The sequence below is a fragment of the Carcharodon carcharias genome, chromosome 26 (genome assembly GCF_017639515.1).
Source record: "Carcharodon carcharias isolate sCarCar2 chromosome 26, sCarCar2.pri, whole genome shotgun sequence".
NCBI lineage: Eukaryota > Metazoa > Chordata > Chondrichthyes > Lamniformes > Lamnidae > Carcharodon > Carcharodon carcharias.
The window spans coordinates 22484842-22512799 of NC_054492.1; the positions used below are offsets into that span (position 1 = coordinate 22484842).

The 27958-nt window shown below is 55.0% G+C and overlaps 1 protein-coding gene across 3 annotated transcripts; it reads left to right on the forward strand.

Moving 5' to 3' along the window:
- Positions 1-6684: 6684 nt before the first annotated feature.
- On the forward strand, positions 6685-26331 carry LOC121270004. 3 transcript variants are annotated; one of them, XM_041175248.1, is made up of 6 exons: positions 6685-6803; positions 10482-10637; positions 15628-15783; positions 20511-20666; positions 21988-22143; positions 26009-26331. In XM_041175248.1, the coding sequence occupies exons 1-6, from the start codon at positions 6700-6702 to the stop codon at positions 26184-26186; spliced, it is 906 nt and encodes a 301-aa protein (XP_041031182.1). In that variant the 5' UTR covers positions 6685-6699; the 3' UTR covers positions 26187-26331. The 3 variants fall into 3 exon arrangements, with proteins under 3 accessions (XP_041031182.1, XP_041031184.1, XP_041031183.1); XM_041175250.1 differs by lacking the exon at positions 21988-22143; XM_041175249.1 differs by lacking the exons at positions 6685-6803; positions 10482-10637 and adding an exon at positions 11831-11949.
- The last annotated feature ends 1627 nt before the right edge of the window (positions 26332-27958 follow it).

The following is a 27958-nucleotide window of genomic DNA, read 5'->3' on the forward strand; positions in this document are numbered from 1 at the left end:
GCATACTAACTTTTCCTGATTCATGTACCAGGACCCTGAGATCCCTCTGTACCTCAGAGTTCTGCAATCTCTCTCCATTTAAATAGCACACTACTTTTCTATTCTTCCTGCCAACGTGGACAAGTTCACATTTTCCCACATTCTACGCCATCTGCCAAATTTTTGCCCACTCACTTGACCTGTCCATATCCCTTTGCAGGCTCCTTATGTCCTCTTCACAACTTACTTTCCTACCTATATTTGTGTCATTGGCAAATTTAGCAACTATACCTTTGGTCTTTTCATCCAAGTCATTAACGTAAATTGTAAATAGTTGAGACCCCAGCACAGACCACAGTTGCACTTTACTTGTTGCAAATTGCCAACCGAAAATGACTCATTTATGTCTAACCTCTGTTTCCTGTTAACTATCCAATCCTCTATCCATGCTAATACCCCCTACACCATGAGCTCTTACATTATGTAGTAACCTTTGATGTGGTACCTTGTCAAATGCCTTCTGGAAATCTAAGTACACCACATCCACAGGTTCCCCTTTATCCACATTGCTTGTTACTTCCTCAAAGAACTTCAGTAAACCAGTCAAATATGATTTCCCTTTCATAGAACCATGTTAACTCTGCCTGACTGCATTGAGATTTTCTAAGTACCTCCCCTCCTTAATAATAGATTCCAGAAATTTCCCTGCTACGGATGTTAAGCTAACTGGCCTGTAGTTGCCTGCTTTCTGTCTCACTCCTTTTGGAATTGACATGTCACATTTGTTATTTTCCAATCTGATGGGACCTTTCCAGAATCTTGGGAATTTTGGAAAATTAAAACTAATGCATCTACTATCTCAGTAGCCACTTTTAAATCCTAGGATGAAGTCCATCAGGACCTGGGACTTGTCAGCTTTTAGTTCTAACAATTTTCTCAGTTCCCTTTCCCTGGTGATTGTGATTGTTTAAATTTCCTCCCTCCCTTTCACCTCCTGATTCACAATTGTTTCTGGGGTGTTATTTGTATCCTCTACAGTGAAGACAGACACAAAATATCTGTTCAATTCATCCATTTCCTTATTTTCCATTATCAGTTCACCATTCTCACTCTCTAGAGGACCAACACTCACTTTACTTACTCTTTTCCTTTTTAAATACTTGTAGAAACTCTTACTATCCATCATTATATTTCTAGCTAGTTTTCTCTCGTGCTCTAATTTCTCCCTCCTTTTTAATATTTTTGTCATTCTTTGCTGTTCTTTATATTCTGTCCAATCTTCTGACCTGGCACCATCTTTAACTTCTTTAGTTAGCCATGGATGGTTCATCCTTCCCCTAAAGTCTTTCCTTCTCACTCTAATGTATCTTTTCTGATTCCAGACTCTAACCACTCCTGTTGCTTTTATTTCTTTTGCCAATCCCTTTAAATCTGTGTCCTCTCGTTCTTGATCCTTCCACAAGTAGGAAGCTTCTCCCTATCTACTCTGTCCAGACCCCTCATGATTTTCAATAAATCAGATATAATCAAATCTCCTCTCAACCTTCTCTTCAAAGTAAACAGTCCAAACTTCTCCATCTATCTTCGCAACTGAAGTTCTTCACCCCTGAAACCATTCTTGAGAATTTTTTCTGCACTCTCTTCACATCCTTCCTAAAGTGCAGTGCCCAGAACTGGACACAATAGTCCAGCTGACAGTGACCTAGCATATTACCTCCTTACTCTTATACTCCAAGCCCTTGTTAATAAACACCACTGCCACCAGTGCTTTTTCAAATTTTGTTTCCATTGTACAGGAATTAATGCAGATTAAATTTCCCATTCCAGAAGTGATTATTCAACCTGCTTTAACACACCTGGAGTTCTCAAATCAAGCAGCTGTAATTCTACTTTCTTTCAGAGATAATCACCTTTTTAATTCAGTAAGTGACAACAAGAATGAACAGCAATTGGTGCTGAGCACCTCAAGAACTGGATTGGCCAGTGCTGTAGATGGAGTTCAGCAGCTGTTGATCCATTGATAGCCTGCCCGGAATTTAGGGGTTAAATCTGGAATATTATATGAATTTTGTCACACAGTTTTGGCAGTCTTTGCAACTTGTGGTAATAAAGTTAGTTCTGAATTTGTTATTCCTACTGTTGGGAAGATTAATTTGCCAAAAGCAGTTACACGTGGATTGGGAATGCAATAAACTGGTGATGAAAATGGTCAATAGAAATATCTTTGTACAACAGTCTAACTGACCAAGCAGTAATTCAATGGGAACAATAACTGGAAATACTGAATTATCACCTGTTTAGAAACAATTAGATTGCAAAATATGCTGTCGTCATGGCTTAAATTTAACCGTGTGTTTGCTCTCTTCGGGATATAGAATTTTAAACTGGTGAGCTTTCTGTCTTTACATCTTAGCATGCTCTCTGTGATTGAACAGTTGTCTCAAGCTCCACACTATAAAAGTCTCCAAACAAGGCTGCTGTGAAACCTACTCAGGTATAGTCTCTTTTCAATTAGGAGTCGCACTGACTCCTCTCAGAGACTTATGAACCTAAGTGTGATGACCAGGGACGGAGAAAGATGTGGAGCAGTTTATCATGGGTGTCACCTTGTCACCAGACCCAATCCACCGAAACGACTACGCAGCACCACTGTTACCAGCTGGACCATGGGAGGATGTAGTAGTTGACTTCTTAGGTCCACTTCCATCAGGAGAGTCGACGGCAGTGGTGATTACTGCAGCTGTTACTATGAGTCTGTTGTGATGAAGTTTACAACAGCAGAGAAAACAGTGTCTGCAGTGACTGAAATATGTGCAAGGCACAGTTTACCTTTTACTCTGTATTCAGACAATGGGCTACAATTCATTTCACAGACTCTTGTAGCCATGTATAGAGCAACTCCACCCACTACAGTGGGAGAGAGCCCAGCTGAGCTGCTATTTGGACACAAAATACGCACCAAAATGCCAGAGCTGAGGGACATCTGTCTTGATCAGGAGGTTCGAGATCATGACGTGAGAGAATGAGTCCTGCAAAGTTTTACACAGACCACAGAAGAGGAGCTAGACTGTCTGATGTGGTGTCAGATGATGAAGAGCTGCTGAGACAGGAGAGCTCGAATAAGATGGATACACCATTTTACTCCAAGCTGAACACTGTCATCACCAAGAAGGGAAACAGTGTGACTGTGCAGTCGCCTGAAGGAGTACTGTACGTCAGGAATTCTTCATGTGTCAAAAAGTATCATGGTGACAAAGTCACGGCAACAGATGAACCAGGTTTAGGGGCTGAGGCAAAGTTGGCATCCAGCAATCCAGACATCCAAGCCAACGATGCTGATGGCAGGCGGACAGCTTTTTACCCATAGGGAGAAACATCGAACCTTATGCGATGGCCAGAGTTCCTGAGGCAGCAGGCAGACCACGGCATAAGAGACCTCCAAACCCAATATCAAGATTTTGTAAGGTTTAGTGAAGGAACATGAAATTGGAAATCAGTTTGGAGCAAGGATTTGTGATTTAAGACAATGTGCTTATAAGTTGAAGAAACAGCAGAACTTGACAAAAAGGCATGGACCTAAATCTGAATCACTGAATCTTTACAGTGCAGGAGGCCATTCAGCCCATTAAGTCTCCACTGGCTCGCTGAAAGAACATTCCACCTAATCCCACTCCCCTGCCTTATCCTTGTAACCTTGTACATTCTTTCTTTTCAGGTAGCAATCCAATTCCCTGTGAATACTTTGATCGAACCTACCTCCACCACCCCCTCAGGGAGTTCGTTCCAGATTCCAACCTCCCTCTGGATGAAAAAATGTTTCCTCACGTCACTTCCACTCCTTTTGCCCATTATTTTGAATCTGTGCCCTCTAGTTCTTGATGCTCCCTCGAGTGGGAACAGTTTCTCACTATTTACCCTGTCCATGCCCCCCAGGTTCTTGAATACATCTATCAAGTCTCCTCTCAGCCTTCCTTTCTCCAGGGAAAACATTCCCAAACTCTCCAGTCGACCCTCATAGCTACAGTTTTTTATCCCGGGAATCATCCTTGTGAATCTCCTCTCTACTCTCTCCAATGCCTTCACATCCTTTCTCAAGTATGGCAGCCAGAACTGGACGCAGTACTCCAGATGAGGCCTAACAAGTGTCTTATACAAGTTCAACATGATGACAATTATTTCGAAGTTTTATGTGTTGTGATAATGTTCAAAACAAAAGGGTGTACGAACGCTGCTCGTGATTTTGAAGTTCTTGTTGTGATGTTTGCAAGTACACGAGATTGTTGAGGAACATTGAATTACATGTCGATGATTATCACAAGGGGTGCCAGTTAAATAGTGAAAGGGAAGTCAGAAGAGTTCAGTTTACGCTGGATGAAGAAACAGAGAAGTTAGCAGTTCCAGAAAGTGAAATGCTGAACAAAAGGCTGAACCTACTTTGGAATGTGATGCACTCAACTTACCTGATATTCCTAATTGAAGAAATTCATTTTCTCAGTGAGTTAAGAAGTTAATGATTTGTTAAGTTTGTTTGTAAATTTTATTGCAGTTTGTTTAATAAGGGGTGGAGTCCAAGCTACATACACCAAGCAGAAAGTAGTGAAGGAAAATCTGACTGACGTGTAAAAATGTCAGACTCAAATTTGGAATGTTGTGAAGGAAGTTTGACTTTAAATGTTATTGTTAGATTTTGAGAACCCATGTGTCCTACATGACAACTTTCCAAACAATTTCAAACTCAGATGATGAAGAAGAAAAAAACACAAACAAAACAAGATGACATGCGTTCGTAAAAGCAAAATACTGCGGATGCTGGAAATCTGAAATAAAAACAGACAATGCTGGAAAAACTCAGCAAGTCTGGCAGCATCTGTGGAAAGAAACAGAATCAATGTTTCGAGTCCAATATGGCTCTTCTTCAGAGCTGACATGCTTTCAATTTGGTAAAGGAGGGATTTCATAATGATAACTGAATGCATTCGGATTCCTGGGTTGTACTGTATCACATTCTGGATTCTGATGAAGGTCTTACAACCAAGGTCAGACAGCAGTGGTACCTAACATGGTGGATTGATGTGACCCCTGCAACTAAATTTGTGACTTTGAGCGCTGTTCTTCCAGCCTGAGATGTGACATCCTCAATCTGCTTGGTTCAGCCACATTAAATTCTGCCACAGGTTCCCAAACGTCTGCCATTGGCTCCCAAGATAGAGGATGAGGCTGGGAAGCCCAACATGACTTCAATTTACCAGGTAGGACAATGAGCACCTGTTTCAGATGAACACAATTTGTTAAAGTAAAGAGCAAACATTAGAGGCAGGAGAAGTGCTCTCGGCTTGAATCCCGAGCACTTAACCGAGACAGATGATCCAGTGCAGTAGTGTGGCACTCCTGCAGGGTTGGAGGGTCAGTACTGAGGGAGTCCTGCGCTGCCAGAGGGTCCGTACTGATGGACTGCAGCACTCTCAGAGGGTCAGTCCTGAGGGACTGCTGTGCTGTCTGTGTGTCTGTACTGAGGGAGTGCTGCAATGTCAGAGGGTCCGTACTGATGGACTGCAGCACTCTCGGAGGGTCAGTCCTGAGGGAGTGCCATGCTGTCTGTGGGTCTGTACTGAGGGAGTGCTGCACTGTCGGAGGGTCAGCACTGGGGGAGCGCTGCACTGTCGGAGGGTCAGCACTGGGGGAGCGCTGCACTGTCGGAGGGTCAGCACTGGGGGAGCGCTGCACTGTCGGAGGGTCAGCACTGGGGGAGCGCTGCACTGTCGGAGGGTCAGCACTGGGGGAGCGCTGCACTGTCGGAGGGTCAGCACTGGGGGAGCGCTGCACTGTCGGAGGGTCAGCACTGGGGGAGCGCTGCACTGTCGGAGGGTCAGCACTGGGGGAGCGCTGCACTGTCGGAGGGTCAGCACTGGGGGAGCGCTGCACTGTCGGAGGGTCAGCACTGGGGGAGCGCTGCACTGTCGGAGGGTCAGCACTGGGGGAGCGCTGCACTGTCGGAGGGTCAGCACTGGGGGAGCGCTGCACTGTCGGAGGGTCAGCACTGGGGGAGCGCTGCACTGTCGGAGGGTCAGCACTGGGGGAGCGCTGCACTGTCGGAGGGTCAGCACTGGGGGAGCGCTGCACTGTCGGAGGGTCAGCACTGGGGGAGCGCTGCACTGTCGGAGGGTCAGCACTGGGGGAGCGCTGCACTGTCGGAGGGTCAGCACTGGGGGAGCGCTGCACTGTCGGAGGGTCAGCACTGGGGGAGTGCTGCACTGTCGGAGGGTCAGCACTGGGGGAGCGCTGCACTGTTCAAGCTTCAGTATTGAGGGAGTGCCGCACTGTCTGAGGGACTGTACTGAATGAGCGAGAATTTGTCAGAGGGGCAGTGCTGGGGGAGGGCCGCACTGTTCAAGGGTCAGTATTGAGGGAGCGCTGCACGGTCGGAGGGTCACAACTGGGGGAGCACCGCACTGTCAGAGGGTCACTACTGGGGGAGCGCCGCACTGTCGGAGGGTCAGTACTGAGGGAGTGCCGTACTATCGGAGGGTCAGTGCTGTGGGGGCACCGCACTGTCGGGGGTCAGTGCTGTGGGGGCACCACACTGTCGGAGGGTCAGTGCTGTGGGAGCGCCGCACTGTCGGAGGGTCAGTGCCGAGGGGGTGCCGCACAGTCGGAGGGACAGCGCTGTGGGGGTGCCGCACTGTCGGAGGGTCATTGCAGGTGCAAGGAGCGGGGCTCCAGATGCGGACAGTAATTTCAGCGCGAGTTTCCAGGGGACCGGAAGTGCTGGATACCTGGGGTGGGATTTGGAGGCTGCACCCGGAAGTGGGTATTTTGAGGAGAAGGTGAGTTTGGGCCTTGGGTCTCAGGCTGTCCACGACAGCTGAGACAGAATTCGCTCCGTTTGGGGGTCCGGCACCGAGCAGCATAGCAAGACTCCATAAATACCCACACCAGCGAGAACTCGACCCGCTCAGCCTAACATCTGAAACCCCGACCCTCCGACAGTGCGGCACCCCCTCTGCACTGACCCTCCGACAGTGCGGCACCCCCTCTGCACTGATCCTCCGACAGTGCGGCATCCCCTCAGCATTGACACTCCGACTGTGCGGCATCCCCTCAGCACTGACCCTCCGACAGTGCGGCATCCCCTCAGCACTGACCCTCCGACAGTGCGGCACTCCCTCAGCACTGACCCTCCGACAGTGCGGCACTCCCTCAGCACTGACCCTCCGACAGTGCGGCACTCCCTCAGCACTGACCCGCCGACAGTGCGGCACCCCCTCTGCACTGACCCGCCGACAGTGCAGCATCCCCTCAGCACTGACCCTCTGACAGTGCGGCACCACCTCAACACTGACCCTCTGACAGTGCGGCACCACCTCTGCACTGACCCTCCGACAATGCGGCACCCCCTCTGCACTGACCCTCCGACAGTGCGGCATCCCCTCAGCACTGACTCTCTGACAGTATGGCACCCCCTCAGTACTGACCCTCCAACAGTGTGGCATCCCCTCTGTCCTCTGACAGTGCAGCACTCCCTCAGCATTGACCCTCCGACTGTGCGGCATCCCCACAGCACTGACCCTCCGACAGTGCGGCACTCCCTCAGCACTGACCCTCCGACAGTGCGGCACCCCCTCTGCACTGACCCGCCGACAGTGCGGCATCCCCTCAGCACTGACCCTCTGACAGTGCGGCACCCTCTCAACACTGACCCTCTAACAGTGCGGCATCCCCTCAGCACTGACCCTCCGACAGTGCGGCATCCCCTCAGCACTGACCCTCCGACAGTGCGGCACTCCCTCAGCACTGACCCTCCGACAGTGCGGCACTCCCTCAGCACTGACCCTCCGACAGTGCGGCACCCCCTCTGCACTGACCCGCCGACAGTGCGGCATCCCCTCAGCACTGACCCTCTGACAGTGCGGCACCCTCTCAACACTGACCCTCTAACAGTGCGGCATCCCCTCAGCACTGACCCTCCGACAGTGCGGCATCCCCTCAGCACTGACCCTCCGACAGTGCGGCACTCCCTCAGCACTGACCCTCCGACAGTGCGGCACTCCCTCAGCACTGACCCTCCGACAGTGCGGCACTCCCTCAGCACTGACCCTCCGACAGTGCGGCACTCCCTCAGCACTGACCCTCCGACAGTGCGGCACTCCCTCAGCACTGACCCTCCGACAGTGCGGCACTCCCTCAGCACTGACCCTCCGACAGTGCGGCACTCCCTCAGCACTGACCCTCCGACAGTGCGGCACTCCCTCAGCACTGACCCTCCGACAGTGCGGCACTCCCTCAGCACTGACCCTCCGACAGTGCGGCACTCCCTCAGCACTGACCCTCCGACAGTGCGGCACCCCCTCTGCACTGACCCGCCGACAGTGCGGCATCCCCTCAGCACTGACCCTCTGACAGTGCGGCACCCCCTCAACACTGACCCTCTGACAGTGCGGCACCCCCTCTGCACTGACCCTCCGACAATGCGGCACCCCCTCTGCACTGACCCTCCGACAGTGCGGCATCCCCTCAGCACTGACTCTCTGACAGTGTGGCACCCCCTCAGTACTGACCCTCCAACAGTGTGGCATCCCCTCTGCCCTCTGACAGTGCAGCACTCCCTCAGCATTGACCCTCCGACTGTGCGGCATCCCCTCAGCACTGACCCTCCGACAGTGCGGCACTCCCTCAGCACTGACCCTCCGACAGTGCGGCACCCCCTCTGCACTGACCCGCCGACAGTGCGGCATCCCCTCAGCACTGACCCTCTGACAGTGCGGCACCCTCTCAACACTGACCCTCTGACAGTGCGGCATCCCCTCAGCACTGACCCTCCGACAGTGCGGAATCTCCTCAGCACTGACCCTCCGACAGTGCGGCACCCCCTCTGCACTGACCCGCCGACAGTGCAGCATCCCCTCAGCACTGACCCTCTGACAGTGCGGCACCCTCTCAACACTGACCCTCTGACAGTGCGGCATCCCCTCAGCACTGACCCTCCGACAGTGCGGAATCCCCTCAGCACTGACCCTCCGACAGTGCGGCACTCCCTCAGCACTGACCCTCCGACAGTGCGGCACTCCCTCAGCACTGACCCTCCGACAGTGCGGCACTCCCTCAGCACTGACCCTCCGACAGTGCGGCACTCCCTCAGCACTGACCCTCCGACAGTGCGGCACCCCCTCTGCACTGACCCTCCGACAGTGCGGCATCCCCTCAGCACTGACCCTCTGACAGTGCGGCACCCCCTCAACACTGACCCTCTGACAGTGCGGCACCCCCTCTGCACTGACCCTCCGACAATGCGGCACCCCCTCTGCACTGACCCTCCGAAAATGCGGCACCCCCTCTGCACTGACCCTCCGACAGTGCGGCATCCCCTCTGCCCTCTGACAGTGCAGCACTCCCTCAGCACTGACCCTCTGACAGTGCAGCATTCCCTCTGCACTGACCCTCTGACAGTGCAGCATTCTCTCAGCACTGACCCTCGGACAGAGCAGTATTCTCTCAGCACTGACCCTCCGACCGTGCGGCACCCGCTGTGCACTGAACCTCCGACAGTGCGGCACCCCCTCTGCACTGAACCTCCGACAGTGCGGCGTTCCCTCAGCACTGACCCTCCGACAGTGCGGCACCCCCTCAGCGCTGACCCTCCGACAGTGCGGTACCCCCTCAGCGCTGACCCTCCGGCAGTGCAGCGTTCCCTCAGCGCTGACCCTCCGGCAGTGCGGTATTCCCTCAGCGCTGACCCTCCGGCAGTGCGGCGTTCCCTCAGCGCTGACCCTCTGCCAGTGCGGCGTTCCCTCAGCGTTGACCCTCCGGCAGTGCGGCGTTCCTCAGCGCTGACCCTCCGGCAGTGCGGCGTTCCCTCAGCGCTGACCCTCCGGCAGTGCGGCGTTCCCTCAGCGCTGACCCTCCGGCAGTGCGGCGTTCCCTCAGCCCTGACCCTCCGGCAGTGCGGCGTTCCCTCAGCGCTGACCCTCCGGCAGTGCGGTGTCCCCTCAGTCTTGCAGTGGAGTGTCAGCTGTGATTTTGTACTCAAATCTCTGGAGTTAGGCTCGAACCTGTGTCAGTCAAACTCAGAAGGGGACGATTACCCACTGCGCTATGGCTGACACGGCAACAGTTGTTTTATTGTCTGACCAGATTGATTTGGATGTGAAACCCCTTCATTCCATCCTTTGCACTTGGCCAACCCTACGCCCTTTAGGCAATTATGTTTTTATTAGCCTCACCTCACTTCCCATCCTAGTGGATATCTCCTTTGGTTATGTGAATAGTCACTGGGCAGGGATCGAGACTGTGAACCCTTCCTAGTTTCCCCTAACTCATAAGTTCTGGAACTAATTGCTGGGCTTCCAGCTGCCTGAGCTATGACTGAACTTGGACGTTGGTATCTTTAGTGGCTCAGTATTAACCGAGAGCAGCCCTCTATCCACAGCCCCTGAGCAAGGTCTAGTTTTAAAGCAAATGGAATCGGTTTCTCCTAATGTTTTCTTCATTGCTCTCTCATTACCTAGAATGTCCGGTGAAGTAGAAACTGCTCCAAACTACGAGGAAATGTTTGCTCATCGATTCACTGCAGCTGATGATGAGTATCAGGCGATGGTGAAGTGTCCAGCTGACCCACCCCCGATTGTAGATGACTGGAGGGTCCGAGCTGGGGGTAACCACAGGTGTGTAACGAGCAGCCGCTGACCCTTGCCAGACTTTATACCAACGTGGTTCAAGGGTCAGTACTGAGAGAGTGCTGCACCGTCGGAGGGACAGCACTGTGGGAGTGCCGCACTGTCGGAGGGACAGCACTGTGGGAGTGCTGCACTGTCGGAGGGACAGCACTGGGGGAGCGCTGCACTGTCGGAGGGTCAGCACTGGGGGAGCGCTGCACTGTCGGAGGGTCAGCACTGGGGGAGCGCTGCACTGTCGGAGGGTCAGCACTGGGGGAGCGCTGCACTGTCGGAGGGTCAGCACTGGGGGAGCGCTGCACTGTCGGAGGGTCAGCACTGGGGGAGCGCTGCACTGTCGGAGGGTCAGCACTGGGGGAGCGCTGCACTGTCGGAGGGTCAGCACTGGGGGAGCGCTGCACTGTCGGAGGGTCAGCACTGGGGGAGCGCTGCACTGTCGGAGGGTCAGCACTGGGGGAGCGCTGCACTGTCGGAGGGTCAGCACTGGGGGAGCGCTGCACTGTCGGAGGGTCAGCACTGGGGGAGCGCTGCACTGTCGGAGGGTCAGCACTGGGGGAGCGCTGCACTGTCGGAGGGTCAGCACTGGGGGAGCGCTGCACTGTCGGAGGGTCAGCACTGGGGGAGCGCTGCACTGTCGGAGGGTCAGCACTGGGGGAGCGCTGCACTGTCGGAGGGTCAGCACTGGGGGAGTGCTGCACTGTCGGAGGGTCAGCACTGGGGGAGTGCTGCACTGTCGGAGGGTCAGCACTGGGGGAGCGCTGCACTGTTCAAGCTTCAGTATTGAGGGAGTGCCGCACTGTCTGAGGGACTGTACTGAATGAGCGAGAATTTGTCAGAGGGGCAGTGCTGGGGGAGGGCCGCACTGTTCAAGGGTCAGTATTGAGGGAGCGCTGCACGGTCGGAGGGTCACAACTGGGGGAGCACCGCACTGTCAGAGGGTCACTACTGGGGGAGCGCCGCACTGTCGGAGGGTCAGTACTGAGGGAGTGCCGTACTATCGGAGGGTCAGTGCTGTGGGGGCACCGCACTGTCGGGGGTCAGTGCTGTGGGGGCACCACACTGTCGGAGGGTCAGTGCTGTGGGAGCGCCGCACTGTCGGAGGGTCAGTGCCGAGGGGGTGCCGCACAGTCGGAGGGACAGCGCTGTGGGGGTGCCGCACTGTCGGAGGGTCATTGCAGGTGCAAGGAGCGGGGCTCCAGATGCGGACAGTAATTTCAGCGCGAGTTTCCAGGGGACCGGAAGTGCCGGATACCTGGGGTGGGATTTGGAGGCTGCACCCGGAAGTGGGTATTTTGAGGAGAAGGTGAGTTTGGGCCTTGGGTCTCAGGCTGTCCACGACAGCTGAGACAGAATTCGCTCCGTTTGGGGGTCCGGCACCGAGCAGCATAGCAAGACTCCATAAATACCCACACCAGCGAGAACTCGACCCGCTCAGCCTAACATCTGAAACCCCGACCCTCCGACAGTGCGGCACCCCCTCTGCACTGACCCTCCGACAGTGCGGCACCCCCTCTGCACTGATCCTCCGACAGTGCGGCATCCCCTCAGCATTGACACTCCGACTGTGCGGCATCCCCTCAGCACTGACCCTCCGACAGTGCGGCATCCCCTCAGCACTGACCCTCCGACAGTGCGGCACTCCCTCAGCACTGACCCTCCGACAGTGCGGCACTCCCTCAGCACTGACCCTCCGACAGTGCGGCACTCCCTCAGCACTGACCCGCCGACAGTGCGGCACCCCCTCTGCACTGACCCGCCGACAGTGCAGCATCCCCTCAGCACTGACCCTCTGACAGTGCGGCACCACCTCAACACTGACCCTCTGACAGTGCGGCACCACCTCTGCACTGACCCTCCGACAATGCGGCACCCCCTCTGCACTGACCCTCCGACAGTGCGGCATCCCCTCAGCACTGACTCTCTGACAGTATGGCACCCCCTCAGTACTGACCCTCCAACAGTGTGGCATCCCCTCTGTCCTCTGACAGTGCAGCACTCCCTCAGCATTGACCCTCCGACTGTGCGGCATCCCCACAGCACTGACCCTCCGACAGTGCGGCACTCCCTCAGCACTGACCCTCCGACAGTGCGGCACTCCCTCAGCACTGACCCTCCGACAGTGCGGCACTCCCTCAGCACTGACCCGCCGACAGTGCGGCATCCCCTCAGCACTGACCCTCTGACAGTGCGGCACCCTCTCAACACTGACCCTCTAACAGTGCGGCATCCCCTCAGCACTGACCCTCCGACAGTGCGGCATCCCCTCAGCACTGACCCTCCGACAGTGCGGCACTCCCTCAGCACTGACCCTCCGACAGTGCGGCACTCCCTCAGCACTGACCCTCCGACAGTGCGGCACCCCCTCTGCACTGACCCGCCGACAGTGCGGCATCCCCTCAGCACTGACCCTCTGACAGTGCGGCACCCTCTCAACACTGACCCTCTAACAGTGCGGCATCCCCTCAGCACTGACCCTCCGACAGTGCGGCATCCCCTCAGCACTGACCCTCCGACAGTGCGGCACTCCCTCAGCACTGACCCTCCGACAGTGCGGCACTCCCTCAGCACTGACCCTCCGACAGTGCGGCACTCCCTCAGCACTGACCCTCCGACAGTGCGGCACTCCCTCAGCACTGACCCTCCGACAGTGCGGCACTCCCTCAGCACTGACCCTCCGACAGTGCGGCACTCCCTCAGCACTGACCCTCCGACAGTGCGGCACTCCCTCAGCACTGACCCTCCGACAGTGCGGCACTCCCTCAGCACTGACCCTCCGACAGTGCGGCACTCCCTCAGCACTGACCCTCCGACAGTGCGGCACCCCCTCTGCACTGACCCGCCGACAGTGCGGCATCCCCTCAGCACTGACCCTCTGACAGTGCGGCACCCCCTCAACACTGACCCTCTGACAGTGCGGCACCCCCTCTGCACTGACCCTCCGACAATGCGGCACCCCCTCTGCACTGACCCTCCGACAGTGCGGCATCCCCTCAGCACTGACTCTCTGACAGTGTGGCACCCCCTCAGTACTGACCCTCCAACAGTGTGGCATCCCCTCTGCCCTCTGACAGTGCAGCACTCCCTCAGCATTGACCCTCCGACTGTGCGGCATCCCCTCAGCACTGACCCTCCGACAGTGCGGCACTCCCTCAGCACTGACCCTCCGACAGTGCGGCACCCCCTCTGCACTGACCCGCCGACAGTGCGGCATCCCCTCAGCACTGACCCTCTGACAGTGCGGCACCCTCTCAACACTGACCCTCTGACAGTGCGGCATCCCCTCAGCACTGACCCTCCGACAGTGCGGAATCTCCTCAGCACTGACCCTCCGACAGTGCGGCACCCCCTCTGCACTGACCCGCCGACAGTGCAGCATCCCCTCAGCACTGACCCTCTGACAGTGCGGCACCCTCTCAACACTGACCCTCTGACAGTGCGGCATCCCCTCAGCACTGACCCTCCGACAGTGCGGAATCCCCTCAGCACTGACCCTCCGACAGTGCGGCACTCCCTCAGCACTGACCCTCCGACAGTGCGGCACTCCCTCAGCACTGACCCTCCGACAGTGCGGCACTCCCTCAGCACTGACCCTCCGACAGTGCGGCACTCCCTCAGCACTGACCCTCCGACAGTGCGGCACCCCCTCTGCACTGACCCTCCGACAGTGCGGCATCCCCTCAGCACTGACCCTCTGACAGTGCGGCACCCCCTCAACACTGACCCTCTGACAGTGCGGCACCCCCTCTGCACTGACCCTCCGACAATGCGGCACCCCCTCTGCACTGACCCTCCGAAAATGCGGCACCCCCTCTGCACTGACCCTCCGACAGTGCGGCATCCCCTCTGCCCTCTGACAGTGCAGCACTCCCTCAGCACTGACCCTCTGACAGTGCAGCATTCCCTCTGCACTGACCCTCTGACAGTGCAGCATTCTCTCAGCACTGACCCTCGGACAGAGCAGTATTCTCTCAGCACTGACCCTCCGACCGTGCGGCACCCGCTGTGCACTGAACCTCCGACAGTGCGGCACCCCCTCTGCACTGAACCTCCGACAGTGCGGCGTTCCCTCAGCACTGACCCTCCGACAGTGCGGCACCCCCTCAGCGCTGACCCTCCGACAGTGCGGTACCCCCTCAGCGCTGACCCTCCGGCAGTGCAGCGTTCCCTCAGCGCTGACCCTCCGGCAGTGCGGTATTCCCTCAGCGCTGACCCTCCGGCAGTGCGGCGTTCCCTCAGCGCTGACCCTCTGCCAGTGCGGCGTTCCCTCAGCGTTGACCCTCCGGCAGTGCGGCGTTCCTCAGCGCTGACCCTCCGGCAGTGCGGCGTTCCCTCAGCGCTGACCCTCCGGCAGTGCGGCGTTCCCTCAGCGCTGACCCTCCGGCAGTGCGGCGTTCCCTCAGCCCTGACCCTCCGGCAGTGCGGCGTTCCCTCAGCGCTGACCCTCCGGCAGTGCGGTGTCCCCTCAGTCTTGCAGTGGAGTGTCAGCTGTGATTTTGTACTCAAATCTCTGGAGTTAGGCTCGAACCTGTGTCAGTCAAACTCAGAAGGGGACGATTACCCACTGCGCTATGGCTGACACGGCAACAGTTGTTTTATTGTCTGACCAGATTGATTTGGATGTGAAACCCCTTCATTCCATCCTTTGCACTTGGCCAACCCTACGCCCTTTAGGCAATTATGTTTTTATTAGCCTCACCTCACTTCCCATCCTAGTGGATATCTCCTTTGGTTATGTGAATAGTCACTGGGCAGGGATCGAGACTGTGAACCCTTCCTAGTTTCCCCTAACTCATAAGTTCTGGAACTAATTGCTGGGCTTCCAGCTGCCTGAGCTATGACTGAACTTGGACGTTGGTATCTTTAGTGGCTCAGTATTAACCGAGAGCAGCCCTCTATCCACAGCCCCTGAGCAAGGTCTAGTTTTAAAGCAAATGGAATCGGTTTCTCCTAATGTTTTCTTCATTGCTCTCTCATTACCTAGAATGTCCGGTGAAGTAGAAACTGCTCCAAACTACGAGGAAATGTTTGCTCATCGATTCACTGCAGCTGATGATGAGTATCAGGCGATGGTGAAGTGTCCAGCTGACCCACCCCCGATTGTAGATGACTGGAGGGTCCGAGCTGGGGGTAACCACAGGTGTGTAACGAGCAGCCGCTGACCCTTGCCAGACTTTATACCAACGTGGTTCAAGGGTCAGTACTGAGAGAGTGCTGCACCGTCGGAGGGACAGCACTGTGGGAGTGCCGCACTGTCGGAGGGACAGCACTGTGGGAGTGCTGCACTGTCGGAGGGACAGCACTGGGGGAGCGCTGCACTGTCGGAGGGTCAGCACTGGGGGAGCGCTGCACTGTCGGAGGGTCAGCACTGGGGGAGCGCTGCACTGTCGGAGGGTCAGCACTGGGGGAGCGCTGCACTGTCGGAGGGTCAGCACTGGGGGAGCGCTGCACTGTCGGAGGGTCAGCACTGGGGGAGCGCTGCACTGTCGGAGGGTCAGCACTGGGGGAGCGCTGCACTGTCGGAGGGTCAGCACTGGGGGAGCGCTGCACTGTCGGAGGGTCAGCACTGGGGGAGCGCTGCACTGTCGGAGGGTCAGCACTGGGGGAGCGCTGCACTGTCGGAGGGTCAGCACTGGGGGAGCGCTGCACTGTCGGAGGGTCAGCACTGGGGGAGCGCTGCACTGTCGGAGGGTCAGCACTGGGGGAGCGCTGCACTGTCGGAGGGTCAGCACTGGGGGAGCGCTGCACTGTCGGAGGGTCAGCACTGGGGGAGCGCTGCACTGTCGGAGGGTCAGCACTGGGGGAGCGCTGCACTGTCGGAGGGTCAGCACTGGGGGAGTGCTGCACTGTCGGAGGGTCAGCACTGGGGGAGTGCTGCACTGTCGGAGGGTCAGCACTGGGGGAGCGCTGCACTGTTCAAGCTTCAGTATTGAGGGAGTGCCGCACTGTCTGAGGGACTGTACTGAATGAGCGAGAATTTGTCAGAGGGGCAGTGCTGGGGGAGGGCCGCACTGTTCAAGGGTCAGTATTGAGGGAGCGCTGCACGGTCGGAGGGTCACAACTGGGGGAGCACCGCACTGTCAGAGGGTCACTACTGGGGGAGCGCCGCACTGTCGGAGGGTCAGTACTGAGGGAGTGCCGTACTATCGGAGGGTCAGTGCTGTGGGGGCACCGCACTGTCGGGGGTCAGTGCTGTGGGGGCACCACACTGTCGGAGGGTCAGTGCTGTGGGAGCGCCGCACTGTCGGAGGGTCAGTGCCGAGGGGGTGCCGCACAGTCGGAGGGACAGCGCTGTGGGGGTGCCGCACTGTCGGAGGGTCATTGCAGGTGCAAGGAGCGGGGCTCCAGATGCGGACAGTAATTTCAGCGCGAGTTTCCAGGGGACCGGAAGTGCCGGATACCTGGGGTGGGATTTGGAGGCTGCACCCGGAAGTGGGTATTTTGAGGAGAAGGTGAGTTTGGGCCTTGGGTCTCAGGCTGTCCACGACAGCTGAGACAGAATTCGCTCCGTTTGGGGGTCCGGCACCGAGCAGCATAGCAAGACTCCATAAATACCCACACCAGCGAGAACTCGACCCGCTCAGCCTAACATCTGAAACCCCGACCCTCCGACAGTGCGGCACCCCCTCTGCACTGACCCTCCGACAGTGCGGCACCCCCTCTGCACTGATCCTCCGACAGTGCGGCATCCCCTCAGCATTGACACTCCGACTGTGCGGCATCCCCTCAGCACTGACCCTCCGACAGTGCGGCATCCCCTCAGCACTGACCCTCCGACAGTGCGGCACTCCCTCAGCACTGACCCTCCGACAGTGCGGCACTCCCTCAGCACTGACCCTCCGACAGTGCGGCACTCCCTCAGCACTGACCCGCCGACAGTGCGGCACCCCCTCTGCACTGACCCGCCGACAGTGCAGCATCCCCTCAGCACTGACCCTCTGACAGTGCGGCACCACCTCAACACTGACCCTCTGACAGTGCGGCACCACCTCTGCACTGACCCTCCGACAATGCGGCACCCCCTCTGCACTGACCCTCCGACAGTGCGGCATCCCCTCAGCACTGACTCTCTGACAGTATGGCACCCCCTCAGTACTGACCCTCCAACAGTGTGGCATCCCCTCTGTCCTCTGACAGTGCAGCACTCCCTCAGCATTGACCCTCCGACTGTGCGGCATCCCCACAGCACTGACCCTCCGACAGTGCGGCACTCCCTCAGCACTGACCCTCCGACAGTGCGGCACCCCCCTCTGCACTGACCCGCCGACAGTGCGGCATCCCCTCAGCACTGACCCTCTGACAGTGCGGCACCCTCTCAACACTGACCCTCTAACAGTGCGGCATCCCCTCAGCACTGACCCTCCGACAGTGCGGCATCCCCTCAGCACTGACCCTCCGACAGTGCGGCACTCCCTCAGCACTGACCCTCCGACAGTGCGGCACTCCCTCAGCACTGACCCTCCGACAGTGCGGCACTCCCTCAGCACTGACCCTCCGACAGTGCGGCACTCCCTCAGCACTGACCCTCCGACAGTGCGGCACTCCCTCAGCACTGACCCTCCGACAGTGCGGCACTCCCTCAGCACTGACCCTCCGACAGTGCGGCACTCCCTCAGCACTGACCCTCCGACAGTGCGGCACTCCCTCAGCACTGACCCTCCGACAGTGCGGCACTCCCTCAGCACTGACCCTCCGACAGTGCGGCACCCCCTCTGCACTGACCCGCCGACAGTGCGGCATCCCCTCAGCACTGACCCTCTGACAGTGCGGCACCCCCTCAACACTGACCCTCTGACAGTGCGGCACCCCCTCTGCACTGACCCTCCGACAATGCGGCACCCCCTCTGCACTGACCCTCCGACAGTGCGGCATCCCCTCAGCACTGACTCTCTGACAGTGTGGCACCCCCTCAGTACTGACCCTCCAACAGTGTGGCATCCCCTCTGCCCTCTGACAGTGCAGCACTCCCTCAGCATTGACCCTCCGACTGTGCGGCATCCCCTCAGCACTGACCCTCCGACAGTGCGGCACTCCCTCAGCACTGACCCTCCGACAGTGCGGCACCCCCTCTGCACTGACCCGCCGACAGTGCGGCATCCCCTCAGCACTGACCCTCTGACAGTGCGGCACCCTCTCAACACTGACCCTCTGACAGTGCGGCATCCCCTCAGCACTGACCCTCCGACAGTGCGGAATCTCCTCAGCACTGACCCTCCGACAGTGCGGCACCCCCTCTGCACTGACCCGCCGACAGTGCAGCATCCCCTCAGCACTGACCCTCTGACAGTGCGGCACCCTCTCAACACTGACCCTCTGACAGTGCGGCATCCCCTCAGCACTGACCCTCCGACAGTGCGGAATCCCCTCAGCACTGACCCTCCGACAGTGCGGCACTCCCTCAGCACTGACCCTCCGACAGTGCGGCACTCCCTCAGCACTGACCCTCCGACAGTGCGGCACTCCCTCAGCACTGACCCTCCGACAGTGCGGCACTCCCTCAGCACTGACCCTCCGACAGTGCGGCACCCCCTCTGCACTGACCCTCCGACAGTGCGGCATCCCCTCAGCACTGACCCTCTGACAGTGCGGCACCCCCTCAACACTGACCCTCTGACAGTGCGGCACCCCCTCTGCACTGACCCTCCGACAATGCGGCACCCCCTCTGCACTGACCCTCCGAAAATGCGGCACCCCCTCTGCACTGACCCTCCGACAGTGCGGCATCCCCTCTGCCCTCTGACAGTGCAGCACTCCCTCAGCACTGACCCTCTGACAGTGCAGCATTCCCTCTGCACTGACCCTCTGACAGTGCAGCATTCTCTCAGCACTGACCCTCGGACAGAGCAGTATTCTCTCAGCACTGACCCTCCGACCGTGCGGCACCCGCTGTGCACTGAACCTCCGACAGTGCGGCACCCCCTCTGCACTGAACCTCCGACAGTGCGGCGTTCCCTCAGCACTGACCCTCCGACAGTGCGGCACCCCCTCAGCGCTGACCCTCCGACAGTGCGGTACCCCCTCAGCGCTGACCCTCCGGCAGTGCAGCGTTCCCTCAGCGCTGACCCTCCGGCAGTGCGGTATTCCCTCAGCGCTGACCCTCCGGCAGTGCGGCGTTCCCTCAGCGCTGACCCTCTGCCAGTGCGGCGTTCCCTCAGCGTTGACCCTCCGGCAGTGCGGCGTTCCTCAGCGCTGACCCTCCGGCAGTGCGGCGTTCCCTCAGCGCTGACCCTCCGGCAGTGCGGCGTTCCCTCAGCGCTGACCCTCCGGCAGTGCGGCGTTCCCTCAGCCCTGACCCTCCGGCAGTGCGGCGTTCCCTCAGCGCTGACCCTCCGGCAGTGCGGTGTCCCCTCAGTCTTGCAGTGGAGTGTCAGCTGTGATTTTGTACTCAAATCTCTGGAGTTAGGCTCGAACCTGTGTCAGTCAAACTCAGAAGGGGACGATTACCCACTGCGCTATGGCTGACACGGCAACAGTTGTTTTATTGTCTGACCAGATTGATTTGGATGTGAAACCCCTTCATTCCATCCTTTGCACTTGGCCAACCCTACGCCCTTTAGGCAATTATGTTTTTATTAGCCTCACCTCACTTCCCATCCTAGTGGATATCTCCTTTGGTTATGTGAATAGTCACTGGGCAGGGATCGAGACTGTGAACCCTTCCTAGTTTCCCCTAACTCATAAGTTCTGGAACTAATTGCTGGGCTTCCAGCTGCCTGAGCTATGACTGAACTTGGACGTTGGTATCTTTAGTGGCTCAGTATTAACCGAGAGCAGCCCTCTATCCACAGCCCCTGAGCAAGGTCTAGTTTTAAAGCAAATGGAATCGGTTTCTCCTAATGTTTTCTTCATTGCTCTCTCATTACCTAGAATGTCCGGTGAAGTAGAAACTGCTCCAAACTACGAGGAAATGTTTGCTCATCGATTCACTGCAGCTGATGATGAGTATCAGGCGATGGTGAAGTGTCCAGCTGACCCACCCCCGATTGTAGATGACTGGAGGGTCCGAGCTGGGGGTAACCACAGGTGTGTAACGAGCAGCCGCTGACCCTTGCCAGACTTTATACCAACGTGGTTCAAGGGTCAGTACTGAGAGAGTGCTGCACCGTCGGAGGGACAGCACTGTGGGAGTGCCGCACTGTCGGAGGGACAGCACTGTGGGAGTGCTGCACTGTCGGAGGGACAGCGCTGTGGGAGCGCCGCACTGTCGGAGGGACAGCGCTGTGGGAGCGCCGCACTGTCGGAGGGACAGTGCTGTGGGAGCGCCGCACTGTCGGAGGGACAGCGCTGTGGGAGCGCCGCACTGTTGGAGGGACAGCGCTGTGGGAGCGCCGCACTGTCAGAGGGTCGGCGCTGTGGGAGCGCCGCACAGTCGGAGGGACGGCACTGTGGGAGCGCCGCACTGTTTGAGGGTTGGCGCTGTGGGAGCGCCGCACTGTCGGAGGGTCGGCACAGGTGCAGGGAGCGGGGCTCCAGATGCGGACAGTAATTTCAGCGCGAGTTTCCAGGGGACCGGAAGTGCTGGATACCTGGGGTGGGATTTGGAGGCTGTACCTGGAAGTGGGTATTTTGAGGAGAAGGTGAGTTTGGGCCTTGGGTCTCAGGCTGTCCACGACCGCTGAGACAGAATTCGCTCCGTTTGGGGGTCCGGCACCGAGCAGCATAGCAAGACTCCATAAATACCCACACCAGCGAGAACGCGACCCGCTCAGCTTAACATCTGAAAGCCCCAACCCTCCGACAGAGCAACATACCCTCTGCACTAACCCTCCTACAGTGCGGCACCCCCTCCATGCTGACCCTCCGACAGTGCAGCATTCCCTCTGTGCTGACTCTCCGAAGGTGTGGCGCGCCCTCAGTCTTGCAGTGGAATGTCAGCTGAGATTTCGTACTCAAATCTCTGGAGTTAGGCTCAAACCTGTGTCAGTCAAACTCAGAAGGGGACGATTACCCACTGCACCATGGCTGACCAGATTGATTTGGATGTGAAACCCCTTCGTTCCATCCTTTGCACTTGGCCAACCCTACGCCCTTTAGGCAATTATATTTTTATTAGCCTCACCTCACTTCCCATTCTAGTGGATATCTCCTTTGGTTATGTGAATAGTCACCGGGCAGGGATCGAGACTGTGAACCCTTCCTGGTTTCCCCTAACTCATAAGTTCTGGAACTAATTGCTGGGCTTCCAGCTGCCTGAGCTATGATTGAACTTGGACGTTGGTATCTTTAGTGGCTCAGTATTACACGTGAGCAGCCCTCTATCCACAGCCCCTGAGCAAGGTCTAGTTTTAAAGCAAATGGAATCTGTTTCTCCTAATGTTTTCCTCATTGCTCTCTCATTGCCTAGAATGACCGGTGAAGCAGAAACTGCTCCAAACTACGAGGAAATGTTTGCTCATCGATTTACTGCAGCTGATGAAGAGTATCAGGCGATGGTGAAGTGTCCAGCTGACCCACCCCCGATTGTAGAGGACTGGAGGGTCCGAGCTGGGGGTAACCACAGGTGTGTAACGAGCAGCCGCTGACCCTTGCCAGACTTTATACCAACATGGTGAAACAGTTTCCATGAGAGTGTTTCCATCAGAGTATAGAGGTTGGGGAATGAGGAACTCGTACTTCAGAGTAAGATACAGACTTTACAGCATAAAGACAAAATGGGCAGAAATGAAACCTCTCAGATTACAATACTTCAGAGAAGATACAGAGTGGGTAAGAATGAAAGGAAATATGAGACAATGTTTTTGAAAGAGGAAATACCTCTCGAGTCAGAGACTGGGATATAGAAAAAGTTCAGACAGTAACAGTATACTGTAGTTAGAGATTAACAATTTATTTGTTTGTTCCCAGGATTTGGGTATTCTTGGCTTGAGAAGGTGCTGATGAGCTGCCCTCTTGAATCACTGCAGTTCATGTGGTATAGGTACACCCACAGTACTGTTAGGGAGGGAGTTCCAAGATTTTGTCCCAGCAACAATGAAGAAATGACGATATCTTTTCGAGTCAGGATGGTGTTTGACTTGGAGGGGAACTTGCAGATGGCAGTGTTCCCATACATCTGCCCTTGTCCTTCTCATTGATAGGGGTTGCAGGTTTAGAAGGTGCTGTCAAAGGGGCCTGGTAAGTTGCTGCAGTGCATCTTGTAGATGGTATGTACTGCTGCCACTGTGTCAGTGGTGGAGGGAGTGAATGTTTAAGCTGGTGGATGGAGTGCCAATCAAGCGGGCTGCTTTGTCCTGTGAGGTGTCAAGCTTCTTGAGTGTTGTTGGAGCTGCACTCATCCAGGCAAGTGGAAGGTATTCCATCACACTCCTGACTTGTGGGGGACAGGCTTTGGTGAGTCAGGAGGTGAGTTACTCAGCACAGAATTCCCAGCTCTGACCTGCTCTTGTAACCACAGTATTTATATGGCTAGTTCAGTTACAGGTCAATGGTAACCCCCATGATAGTGGGGCTTTCAGCGATGGTAATGCCATTGAATGTCAAGGAGCGATGGTTAAATCCTGTCTTGTTAGAGATGGTCATTGCCTGGCACTTGTGTGGCACAAATGTTACTTGTTACGCCATCAGCCCAAACCTGGATATTGTCCAGGTCTTTCTGCATATGAACAAAGATTGCTTCAGTATCTGAGGAGTCGTGAATGGTGCTGAACATTGTGCAATCATCAGCGAACATCCCCACTTCTGACCTTCTCATGGAAGGTAGGTCATTGGTAAAGCAGCTGAAGATGGTTGGGCTGAGGACTGATTCTCATTGACTTCGGTTTTGCTAGGGCTCCTTGATGCCACACTCGGTCCAATGCTTCCTTGATGTCAAGGGCAGTCGCTCTCACCTCACCGGAGTTCAGCTCTTTTGTCCATATTTGGACCTATAATGAGTTCAAGAGCTGAGTGGCCCTGGCGGAACCCAAACTGGGCATCAGTGAGCAGCTGACTTCTTGCATTACTTTACTGATGATGGAAAGTAGACTGATGGGGTGGTAATTGGCCGGGTTGGATTTGTCCTGCTTTTTGATTACAGGACATACCTGGGCAATTTTCCACATAGCCGGGTAGATGCCAGTGTTGTAGCTGCACTGGAACAGCTTGGCTAGGGGTGTGGCAAGCCCTGGAGCACAAGTCTTCAGTACCATTTCCGGAAAATTGTCGGCCTATAGCCTTTGCAGTATCCAGTGCCTTCAGCCATTTCTTGATGTCATGTGGAGTGAATCAAATTGGCTGAAGACTGGCATCTGTGATGCTCGGGACCTCCAGAGGAGGCCGAGATGGATCACCCACTCAGCACTTCTGGCTGTAGACTTTAGCAAATGCTTCAGTCTATCTTTTGCACTGATGTGCTGGGCTCCTCCATCATTGAGGATGGGGATATTTGTGGAGCCTCCAGTGAAATGATTAATTGTCCACCACCATTCACAACTGGATGTGGCAGGATTGCAGAGCTTAGATCTGATCCATTGGTTGTGGAATTGCTTAGCTCTGGCCATCACTTGCTGCTTATGCTGCTTGGTACGCAAGTAGTCCTGTGTTATAGCTTCACCAGGTTGAAACCTCATTTTTAGGTATGCCTGGTGCTGCTGCTGGCATGCCCTCCTGCACTCTTCATTGAACCAGGATTGATCCCATGGCCTGGTGGTAATGGTTGAATGGGGGATATGCCCATTACAGAATGTGGTTGAATATAATCCTGCTGTTGCTGATGGCCCACAGCGCCTCATGGATGCTCGGTCTCGAGTTGTTGGATCCGTTCGAAATCTATCCTATTTATCACGGTGGTAGCGACATACAACATGCTGGAGGGTATCTTCAAGGAGAAGATGGGACTTCATCTCCACAATGACTGTGCGGAGGTCACTCCTACCAATACTGTCATGGACAGATGCATCTGCGGCAGGCAGGTTGGTGAGGATGAGGTCAAATATGATTTTCCCTCTTGTTGGTTCCCTCACCACCTGCCGCAGACCCAGTCTAGCAGCTATGTCACTTAGGACTCGGCCGACTCAGTCAGTGGTGGTGTTACTGAGCCACTCTTGGTGATGGACATTGAACTCCCCCACCCAGAATACATACTGCGCACTTGTCACCCTCAGTGCTTCCTCCAAGTGGTGTTCAACATGGGGGAGCACTGATTCATCAGCTGAGGGAGGGCGGTATGTGTTAATCAGCAGGAAATTTCCTTGCTTATTTTTGACCTGATGCCATGAGACTTCATGGAGTCTGGTATAAATGTTGAGGACTCCCAGGGGAACTCCCTCCTAACTTTATACCACTGTGCCGCCACCTCTGCTAGGTCTGTCCTGCCTGTGTGATAGAACATATCCAGGGATGGTGATGGTGGCGTCTGGGTCATTATCTGTGAGGATGACTATGTCAGGCTGTTTCTTGACTAGTCCATGAGACAGCTCTCCCAATTTTGACACTAGCCCCCAGATGTTAGTAAGGAGGACTTTGCAGGGTTGACAGGGCTGAGTTTACTGTTGTTCTTTCTAGTGCCTAGGTCGATGCCAGGTCCATCCAGTTTCATTCCTCCTTGTAGGCTTTTTAGTGGTTTGATACAATGCAGTGGTTTACTCGGCCATTTCAGAGGGCAGTTAAGAATCAACTACATTGCTGTGGGTCTGGAATCACCTGCAGGCCAGACCAGATAAGGGACATTTATGACAATCGGCAATGGTTTCATGGTCACCATTAGACTAGCTTTCAATTCCAGATTTTATTAATTGAATTAAATTCCACCAGCTGCCATGGTGGAAATGGATCCCGTGTCCCCAGAGCATTTGCCTGGGCCTCTGGATTCCTGGTCTAGTGACATTACCACTCCCCCCTCTGGGCTGTTAAGCCCATGCCAGCCCTTTGAAGAGTAATCCAGTTGGTCCCGTTCCCCTGTTCTAGTCGCTTAGTCCTGCAAGGTTATTTCCCTCAAGTACTCCTCCAATTTCCTTTTGAAACGTAACCCTAACCTTCTCCCCTAACGAGATTATTTCATTATTGGAGATATACTACTACCCCCTAAATCATTGGAGGTAAATGGAAGACGGAACCTCTAAATAGATCAGAGAGTTGAGTAAGTAACCATAATTATTCTTCTTGGAAATTTTTATCAGCCACAAATGTTCAAAACGAGGGAGTGAATGAAATGGAATTCCTGATGTGGCGGGACTCTCCATCCTCAAACACTTTGTGTACCTAAAAGAGAGGTGTTGCTGAATCTGGTCATGAGTAAGGAGATAGTTCATGAAATGTTAACTGTGAGCAATCACCTTGGGAGAAATGATTGTAACGTATGGAAAAATGACTACAACAACTGCAGCATGTCGAAATCCCTTCCTTTACAGTCACAACATGAGATTTTTTTTTTACCTTTTTTGCTTTAGGTCGCAAGACTATCGACCATACAAAGGACGAGATGACAGTCGCAATTGGTCCTATAACCGCCAGTGGCACGGGAGAGGCCGTGGCTACAATCAGTCTCCAGTTCATCACCAGGGGCCATACGAATCTTACAGTCAAGGCTCCAATTCGCACTGGCAATCCAACCACCATCGCTACTGATACAGAGCCACAATCCAATCACTCAATCATTCAGCTGCATAAAGCACCACAATAACTAACGTCAGACAAGGAAGTGGATTCTAATTTTAAAGAGGGCTCCTTGTCATCAGTTTTCTTGCCATTAGTTAGTTTGGTAGTTTGTTGGGGAGGCGGGTGGGTGGGGGGGGTTATAGTTTGAGCATTTGGCAGGCAGTGGGTTGCTGTCACCCAGAACTGTCTGGGAACTTGTGGATAGTGGCTCTTGATGAACTAATCATTGTACATTTGGTGAAATATGGCGTCATGGAAAAGTGTTGCATTGTCAGGGAGACCCTAATCACAGGCCAAGTCCCCCTCTTGCTCCCCCAGATTATAATGGGAGGTTTCTGCTCATGTCCAGTCTGAGGGAAACACTGAGCCAGCAGGCTGCTTGTCTGGAGAATGTTCTCAGGACAAATTGAGGCAAAGAGAATCAAATGTCTCTAAGAATTAACTTGAACGTCCATTTCCTCTTGGTCTGTTTCACCTGCCAGTGCAGAGGTACTGGCTCAGCTGAACCTGATTCTGAATAAAATCTGTAGCGATCTCCTCAGGGAGGATTCTGCAGTTTAACAGGGACGCTGCATCCTTCCTGTGTCAGTCTGCATTCATTCAGTTTCTTTCTCGCTGACTCTAGTTACTCCACAGACTATCCATTCCCTGTGTACTTCAGACAGCTTGTGAGGTGGTTATATAACACAGTCTGAGGAGAATCAGGCATAGAGAATTAAACCTGAGCAAGAATTAATTGTTCCTGATCCTTATATTTATAGAAGTACAAAAAAAGGAGATAACTGAGAGGAAGATTCCTGGTTATTTAAAAATCTCTGATGCTCTGAACCCCTCTTCAATTCAACTTTGGCCTCTGTTACTCTGTTAAAAGTTTATCAATCTTGGTATGCTCTGGTGTTTGACACTAATGTTTGAACCTTTTGGAACTCTGGAAATTTCTGGATATTTTGTAATGAATTACAAAAGATATCAATGAGAACAATCTGTACCAGAATGCACTGCACATTATTTGAAGGCTCCATGGAGTGAAGGGATGTTAGTGTGTGAAAACTTGTCTTTAATCCATCATCACCCTGATATAATGTGACATCTGTTTCCACTTCAAACCATAGCTTCTAGCTCCCTCCCTGCAATTACAATTTCTTTAATTTTAGGTGATGAGTGTCTAATTTATTTAAAGACAAATTCTGTGTTTTCTAGACAGTTATGATGTTCAGTTGTTTGGAGTACAGTTGATTTTAGCAAAATGTGTTTGTTAGCTGTTAGTGTAGGGGCTGTGACTGATGGAGTGGGTCAGTGAGTACACTGTAGGGGCTGTGATTGACGGAATGGGTCAGTGAGTACACTGTAGAGGCTGTGACTGATGGAGTGGGTAAGTGAGTACACTGTAGGGGCTGTGACTGACGGAGTGGGTCAGTGAGTACACTGTAGGGGCTGTGACTGACGGAGTGGGTCAGTGAGTACACTGTAGGGGCTGTGACTGACGGAGTGGATCAGTGGGTACAATGTAGGGGTTGTGACTGACAGGAGTGGGTCAGTGGGGACACTGTAGGGGCTGTGATTGACGAAGTGGGTCAGTTACTGAAATTGATCTATTGAGAAAATTGAAAGATATCAATGAAACGCACTCAGGATAATAAGAGAACTGTGCCTCCCACGTGACATGTTAGCAGATGGCTTATGTACATTTCCAGCAACACACTCATTGCCTAATGGGTAATCACATCCGAGACTTGTCATTT

What these genes read in the sequence shown, in the direction of transcription:
- LOC121270004 (XM_041175248.1), top strand. Translation starts at nt 6,700, where the DNA reads ATGCGGACAGTAATTTCAGCGCGAGTTTCCAGGGGACCGGAAGTGCTG. An exon ending in CGAGCTGGGGGTAACCACAG is followed by an intron (nt 20,667 to 21,987) that starts GTGTGTAACGAG and finishes CTCATTGCCTAG; the next exon opens with AATGACCGGTGAAGCAGAAA. An exon ending in CGAGCTGGGGGTAACCACAG is followed by an intron (nt 22,144 to 26,008) that starts GTGTGTAACGAG and finishes TTTTTGCTTTAG; the next exon opens with GTCGCAAGACTATCGACCAT.